Source organism: Camellia sinensis, chromosome 5 (assembly GCF_055761805.1).
Source record: "Camellia sinensis isolate YWXY chromosome 5, ASM5576180v1, whole genome shotgun sequence".
NCBI classification, from domain to species: Eukaryota; Viridiplantae; Streptophyta; class Magnoliopsida; order Ericales; family Theaceae; genus Camellia; species Camellia sinensis.
The window spans coordinates 71,667,297-71,675,812 of NC_138965.1; the positions used below are offsets into that span (position 1 = coordinate 71,667,297).

The 8,516-nt window shown below is 35.9% G+C and overlaps 1 protein-coding gene and 1 non-coding gene across 20 annotated transcripts in view; one reads left to right on the top strand and one right to left on the bottom strand.

Annotated features, from left to right (window-relative positions):
• LOC114299091 (uncharacterized) overlaps positions 1-3,509 on the bottom strand; it is a 55,848-nt gene extending 52,339 nt beyond the window's left edge. For 5 of the 19 annotated variants that reach the window (XR_014329642.1, XM_028243772.2, XM_082869082.1 and 2 more), the window contains exons 1-5: positions 3,322-3,413; positions 1,811-2,182; positions 1,533-1,721; positions 1,355-1,438; positions 439-498 (exon numbers count right to left, since the gene is read on the bottom strand). Coding sequence is in view for 17 of the 19 variants with exons in the window: in XM_028243772.2 (XP_028099573.1) it covers positions 439-498; positions 1,355-1,438; positions 1,533-1,721; positions 1,811-2,086 (609 nt within the window). In the remaining 2 variants the exon portion in view is untranslated. Of the gene's footprint in view, positions 1-438; positions 499-1,354; positions 1,439-1,532; positions 1,722-1,810; positions 2,183-3,321 lie in introns of those variants that run through there. The other 14 variants (XR_014329643.1, XM_082869091.1, XM_082869084.1 and 11 more) reach the window with 7 other exon arrangements.
• On the top strand, positions 696-826 carry LOC114299113 (U6atac minor spliceosomal RNA). The gene has a single exon (XR_003642220.1). It is a non-coding gene; the product is annotated as a U6atac minor spliceosomal RNA (small nuclear RNA).
• Positions 3,510-8,516: the final 5,007 nt, after the last annotated feature.

Here is an 8,516-nt window from a genome sequence, read left to right on the forward strand (position 1 = left end):
CGCGGCAAAGTATTAAGTTTTTGTTTGTCAATTTTTTTGTTGCTATTGTGATTAATATACTTGCCCCTCCTAAAATAATTTCCTGGCTCCGCCACTGGGCCCAGACCTTCACAGATTTAAAGATGAAAAATTGATTTGATACTATATGAGCTTCACACTGGCAGCTCATGCAGAAAACAAAAAATGGAATCACTTCGTTTTGAAATTGTAGAAATAGCACAAACAATAGATACTGGAAACAGTACTCACAAATGAAAATCTAATTGAGATAAAAATATTAAAAAGAGAATAAATTAGTGGAGACAACATGCCAAAAGCATACAAATAATTAAGGTTAGCTGAAGTAAACATTAGCCTTTATTTGTTTTCTACATTATTATAATGATGATGATGATAACAATAACATGCAATAATATGATTAGGGAAGCCGCAGAATACCTGCCCAATAAGTATTTTATTCAACTCACTCATTGAGGGAGCTTTTTCAACAGCATGAACCTGAAATCACATGTATTGACATGTAAAACTATTTATAAAATAAAAATAAAATAAAATAAAAAAATCGTTCTAAGTTGAATGACTGCTAATATATGAACAAAAAGACAACATAACATATGGCAAATCTTCTTGAGAGTAAGCTAAAGGACAGATTTTAAATCTACAAAAGTTGAACCATGCACATCCATAACCATTTACTATTTACAGCAAGGACAGATAGTTGGCATCTCCCCCAACAAGGGACAGAAACAGCCTCCGGGCATACCTGTTACCAGACACATCCAGTTAAGGCAGCCCACTTCCGTGGATCTTCTTACACCCAAATTTTACTTGTCCAGAGAGAGAGAGAGTTGAGACCCACCAACAGATAATCCAATAAAGAACTAGAAAAGGTTTAACCCTAATTTGCATAATTTATTAGGAACATTGTCAAATGCCATACAATCAAATGAATAAGATAATATAGCAGAAAGAACAAGAAAATAATTGAATAACTTGAATAACTAAGTTCATTCAATTCTTTAAAATCCTCTTTTAAGTGCTCTACTAGAAAAGATTCATAACATATTTAGTCACATTACCTTCATTATGTCAACATGGAAATATGTGAGTGACATTAAATAAGTGACCTCTGTGAGCCCATCCATGTGTATACCACAGAACTTCCAAAGTTCACTTTCTTGGATCACAATAATATAACAACTACACAAATTAAATAAAACTAAATTGTATGCAGCCATAATGTCCATGAACAACTACAGGGCAATTCTGAAAATAAACTTCAACAACTCTTTTTAGAGTACATTAACCCATTGATGAAAAAAGAACAAAATCACCCATCTCATATTCAACCAACCTCTAGACCTCCAGGAAAGCAGAATGAAAGAAGATCTTTATACTTAAGCGGCAGATGTTTATCAGGAGGATAAACAAATAAGACCTGAAAACAAAAAATTTTAGTTCATATCACATGTCCAAAGCAAGTTTAATGGCCTATCAATTATGTTCAACATTTTGCATAAATGAATTAGCACCTGGGGTTCAATGTCAGGTTCTACACGAGAATGATGCTGACCACTAAGCGCACTTCCAAATTTCCCCGAGCCTTCTGACTTTCTCCCAAAGTACTGCTTTTGAAGTGCCTGAATATCACACTGTGGAGGAAGTCCAACAATTACCATGCTCTCAAAAATCCTTGATGGTGCTTTCAAATGCTTATGATCCTGCACAAGTATTAGAGTACAAACAACTGTTTGAAGAAGACACAAGTAACCTAGACCAAAAGGGCTGCACTCAAGAGAAATAAACATACCAGGGACTGCATCTGAAATCTTGCCCATTGACGCTTTAGGTTAGTTAATACTTCTGGGTTGTAAATTCGACTTTTCCCAGGAGGATGTGACAAACCCTTAATAACTCTAGAAACTTGATGTTGAAGTTTCTGAAGTGAACTATTACTGTTTTCATCTTTCGATGAGAATACCACAGATGGTCGTGGCGGAGGATCAGCAGTGGCAGCATCTTCTGTTGTCTGCATGAAGAATGAAGTACTCCAACCAGGGCTGCCTGAGTCTTCATACTTTACCATAATTAATTAACCTCCAGTATAGACAAGCACCAATAATTCCAAGTCTCGCAATTTTTATTTTTTTTTTAAAGTAAATTTCTCCATAATAAAACATACCTAGAAAAATAATAACAAAAAAAGGGACAATCTGAAACAACACGCTTTATAACAGGAAATGGGTATCCAGAATCTTAAGGAATCAACAAGAAGATGGAAATCAATACACAAGGTAAACACCTCAAGAAGCTTTGGTGTAGACTGGGATCCTCCAACTCAATTGGTTTTTGAGGACCTCAACCACTCATTTCTTCCTATTTGTGTCCTATCTCTTTTAAGTATACTGACATTGTTTCCTATGTTTGACACACTTCTTTAACAATTATTGTACATAAAGATTCCTGGTAGAACTTTAAGGGATATGCCACATTTACACTGCAGTTCAATGCTTAATAATTTCTTTGTTTTACATTAACAACGACAAGTACTATAAGAGCACATCCACAAACACATAAAGGAACATTGCCACACATAAGAAAACTCCATGAAAGGCTTAACAATCGATAACATATTCATTACCTCATCACATTATTGCATTGTACCATACCCAAATAAATGCAATCAGCATGTTCCATGAAGTCGGTCTTACCACAACTTTGGTTTGCAATTCTCCAACTCCTAAAATTTTTATGAGCCCATTACACAATTTGTTCTTCTCTTTTAATTTTTTTCAACTACTTTTATTAGATGATTCCTTTCCAATCACATTGCAGATACTAGAATTCCACTCTAATTTTACTAATGAGAAAAATCCCAATGACCCAATAGAAAAAAAATCTCCTGAACTCAAACTGCATCCAAAAGTTGCAATCTTTTTAGTTCTTTCGAGCCAGACATTTTCCTTCAATCAAAACGATACATTTTCACCAAAAAAAGATCCCAAATTTGAAAGTTCCATCGAATGTATGTTCTTTTAAACTTCAAATCCTCCAAATTCAAGGAAGTTTACACAATAATATCACGGTAAGCCTCGGGATTACGAATAAAATAAATTATTATTTACATGTGATAATAATCACAACCAAAACATGTAAAACAAAGATCAAAAAAAAAAAAAAAAAAAGGTTATCTGAATTCAGTAGCCAAAAAATGAGAATTTTTGGATAATCGATAATTTTGAAGAACACAATTCCAGAGGAGCTAAACAAATTCATTGCATAAATATGAAAAACGAGATGGGAATGACAGCAATAACTCACCTGAAGATAAACACGCAAACACAGGTGTAGAGAGAGAAATGATTGGGAGAGTTCAGGCGACCTTAAGAACAATGAGAGAACTGTTTGATGTTTTTTCACATCTACGAGCAAATCCCCTTAGAGAGCGACAATGTGCGAGGGGGGAGGGGCCCACTCCTCGGCCTTGTTGTCTACAATAATATCGGTTCAAAAGAAAAAGTTATTTGGGAAAATTATTACATATTAATAAAGAATTTTATAATTTTAATTATTAATATTTATAATATTTATGATATTTTGATAATTTTTTCCCGTTAACTCTACTAATACGTTACTTCCCCGAATTTGGGGATACTGCTGCACGGGATGCGCAACAGTATCTGTGTCACGCCCCCAAACCGCCCCTAGTAGTTTGGTGCCGTGATGGCCAGTAACCCGAGGTTACCGAAGGCCGTCTTACAAAAATCACACACAATCAGAGTATAAAATATGGGGCTTACAAGTGCGGAAGCAATATACATTCATATACAAAATCTAAATAGTCCATGAGAGCCGTGCATAAGTCCAATGGAATGTCATACGTCAACATCTTTACAAGTCTTACAATTTAGATACAACAAGAATGAGATACAAAACACATCTTGACCAAAAGGCTTCTCAAGCCGACATATACAAGTACAAATGAAAGATAAGCCGAGAAGCATGATCTTCAAGATGGTGCAAAAATGCTAATCCAAAACATGTCGGCAAAGCACCCAAAACACATCGGCAATCACGTCTAGGCCTCAATGCCTTCTTGTTCATCACCTACATATATATATAGAGAGGGTGAGCTTGGATACTCAGTGAATGATATCAGTAATAAAGGTTTTGCATGATTGATATCCAAGATTTCTTTCAAAACAATACATAGCATACTTTACAATCAAGAGGGAAATCAAGTTCATTGCCGGCCTTTCAAGTTCCTTGGATGTTATTACATCTACTTAATACAAGAGGGTGATGACATTCCCAAGACAAGAGTGCAGTTGCATTATAGTCCCCTGCAACTAAGGACTTTCAAGACAAGCTGTGCTGCGAAAGTTTATAGTCCTCTAGCACTAAGGACTGTCAAGACAAGCTGTGCTGCGAAAGTTTATAGTCCTCTAGCACTAAGGACTGTCAAGACAAGCTGTGCTGCGAAAGTTTATAGTCCTCTAGCACTAAGGACTTTCAAGGCATGTCATCAAAACAAGATAGTGTTTAATATACAAGTAGGGATAGTCATTCATGCTAAATCAAATACTTTTCAAGACAAGGCAAAACAAGATTTATCAAAACAAGTGTAACATAGCTTTATTAGAAATACCACTCACATCGTTTCTTCACACGTCGGGGTCGAGACAAGCCCAAGTCCTACAACACATGGCAAAGCCTATTGAATGCGCTTTCAAACAAGTCTCTCATGTACACAAATGTTTTCGGAAAACATGCTGGGCACCAATCAGGTCTAGGCCGAGGTTCCACACCTCCTTGCCGAGGTGTGTTCCCGAGGGCCACATGCAAGGAAAAGAGGTCGGGAAACTCTGGGTTTCCCTCTGTTGATGAACATGAAGAACATGAGTGTGAAAACATGAAAAATACGAATGTTTGATCATAATCTGCCATCACAAATCTGGGATTTTCGTGCTATGAGTTTGAAAACATGGACCTGGGTACCCGTACTTGAAATCCTTGCGGAAATAAACACAAAATCATGATTCTTTATGCAAGCTTTCGGATCAAAACAAGACTTTTCTTGAAGAACACATGAATGTCATTTTCTCTTTCTAAAATCGAGCTTCAAAACGATGCATGGCTTACAAATCATTTTCAATCATGCAATGCAATAACATAAACATAAAGAACATCATGAGCAGATCAAGAATCTAACCTTAGAACGTGGATCTAACGGTTCGATCTCTAGGAATCAAGCTTGAAGATCTACTTCCTCACTCTAAAACTCTTTCTTCCTCCTAGAGCTTCTCTCTCTACAAGACAAGGTTATGACACCAAATGATAGTTTTCTATACCCGGTTCTGAGGTTAACCCTCTGCTGAGACACGTGGCGGCGACTGATTGGGTTCTACCTGAAAAGGTGACTGACAGACTAGACAAAGCATGGTGGAAGGGTGTTCAACAAGCAAGGCGGTATGGGCTCTCTGCCAGGGCAAAGACATCGGCTAACAACAAGGCGTATCTAACAAGCTACACAGAATGACACTCCGGCAAGGGGTGACATCGGCTAACAAAGGACTTTGGCAACTAAGGTGACAATGACCTCGGTTAGGAAGGACAACACTTGACTAAGCTGTGCCACATCTTGGCCTAGATGCGCCACACCTCGGCCTAGGTCATACCGCTCCAGGACGAGATCACTGAGGTGCAAGGTGGCATCTCGGCTAACGTGGTCGAGGCAAGGACGGAGATCAACAAGGGGTTCCAAGATACTACTATTAGACTAAGGGTGACCTTGGCATTGGAATAACGTCGGCTAGCATAACTCAGGCAAGGCGTAACCTAAGTTTCACATCAAGGAAGGAACAAGACAAGCATACTACACTTAGGCAAATCACAAGGCTTCAAATCAAGACATGGATCGCATTAGCTCAAGCGAAACAAATCACAACATATACATGCAAGCTAAACAAGTCATAATCATACCGATGCTCATGGACATGATGAGGACATGAAGTGTGGGTTCCTACAATCTGTTGTCCGGTGAAATTGGCCCATTTCGGAGTTAATTTTGATAATTTGAATCGTTTACATTTTAAAATACATCAAGTAGAACATGCTTATAAAAAATCAAGTTAATCGGATATCATTTACACATCCATCTACTCACATTTGTATTTATTTTAATATTTTAAATCGCAATTATTATTTATTTATCGTTTATCCATCCACTCACATTTATTTTTAATATTTTAATTGTGATTTAAAATATTAAAATAAATACATAAGTGAGTGGATGGATGGATAAACGATATCCGATTAACTTAATTTTTTACAAATATGTTCTACTTAATATATTCTAAAATGTGAACGGTTCAGATTATCAAAATGAGCTTCAAAATAAACTGGTGCACACCTCGCATAACAACATCTCCAATCCTATTTGCCCCCAAGTTTTTGGGAGTATTCAGTGAGAATTATACAAGTAATTTATAATTTATTTTAATTTAGAAGTTTGTGTTTAAGTTATTTGGTATTATTTATGTATAATTTATTAAATATAAATAATTTAAATAAATTAGAAGTTTGTGTTTAAGTTATTTGGTATTATTTATGTATAATTTATTAAATATAAATAATTTAAATAAATTATAAAAAATTAATTTTATAAAAATTAAAGAGATAAGTACTTTTTAACTTCCACTTTATATAACGGGTGTATTCATCTCACTCATATTAACAGATGGAAAATTCCATCCACACAAAACATTGACACTTGTTCAACCCACTCATTTTTAATTTCTCTTTCTTGTTTTTTTTTTTTTTTTAAGCCCGATCTCCTTCCTTCAATAAATTATAGATCTTCATTTTTTGAACTAACTACATAAAGAACCCCCGAACTTCACGTTATTCAAATTAAACTTTAGAATTTTAATTTCAACAACTTCAATCTCAAACTTTAAACACATAACCCTTTATCCATTTCCGTTTGGTCTCCTTAATGAAGCAATTTGTGGGCAAAAAAAGGATGTGGTTTTGATATAGTCCCCCTCCAAAAAAAAAAAAAAAATAAATAAATATGAACAACCTATTGAAGAAGATATTTCCTTTCATCACCTTCATCTTTACCTTCCATTCATTATAGACCGATACACACACCCAAGGTTCTGAAAAGCGGTTGCGGTCACCGTAACGGTGGCGGTGGCACGGTTACAGTTACGGTTGCGAGATGTAAAAGCCGTAGCATAACGGTTGCGGTAATCGAAACCGTAAATTTTTTTATTTTTAGCACAATTTAAAAAAAACTTACCGATACGTATATTTTTTTTCCATGATCATATTTATTGGGTTTAAAATAATATTGATCAATTTTTATAAATTTTTAAGTATGATCCAATATATTTTATATTTTTAAATCACTATAAATTGAGGTTTTTACATTATATTTTAATAATTAATGACTTTATATTATACAAAAAATCCATCACTAACTATTATATATAAAATAAATAATGACAAAAGTAAAAGAATAAATAAGAGTCTAAATATATATATATATATATATACATATTTAAACCAAGTCAAATAGATAATGACCACATTTATTATTATTATTATTATTATTATTATTATTATTATTATTATTATTATTGTCATCAAACAATATATAGATAGACACACACAAACAAAATGGTTGAATGAAGCAACTGAATAGAATAGCATAGGTCTTACAATTTCAACAAATCAATAACATGTTCTTCATCTTCCCTCGTCTCTCTATCTCTTGCTCCTCTATCTTCTCTATTTATCTTCCCTTTTCTCTCTATCCCTCTTCCACCATTTTCAGCTTTTTTTTATGTTTTTTCGAAAAAAAAGTTCGGAACCGTTACATAACGGTGCGTAACAGGCCGTTACGACTGCTACGGCACCGTTACGACCGCTACGGCAGCCGCTACAGCCGACACACTTGTGAATCTCAATCACACTGCAAAAGCGGCCGTAAAGGGTGGCAGTAACTACCAAAACCGTTACGTAACGGCGTTACGTAACGGTTGCGGCCGCTTTTTAAAACCTTGCACACACCACAAGTTCAGATCATCGGCCACACTTTCCTGCAGTCCTATCCAAAACGACATCGTTTTGATTAATGTTCTTTTTTTCCCCTTCAAATTTTGAGTTTTTCCCCATTTTTTTAGTTTCATTTGTTTCATCTGTTTTTAGCCCTAACACAGAAACGAACTGAAAGATGCGAGACAAAGAGAGAAAGAGAAGCGGAGAGACGAACTGAGAGAAACGGAGAAATATGACCGAGAGAGAAATGAAGTGAGAGAGATAGCGGAGCGACGCGACGGCGAAAGACAAAGCCAAACGAAGGAACGCGACAGTGAAGGACAGAGCCAAACGGAGGGACGGGACGGCAAAGAACAACGGACGGCAAAAGGACGCAACAGCAAAGAACGCAACAGCGAAGGACAAATGATGGCGGGCGAGGCTGAGTCCGGCAACGACGCGACGGCGGC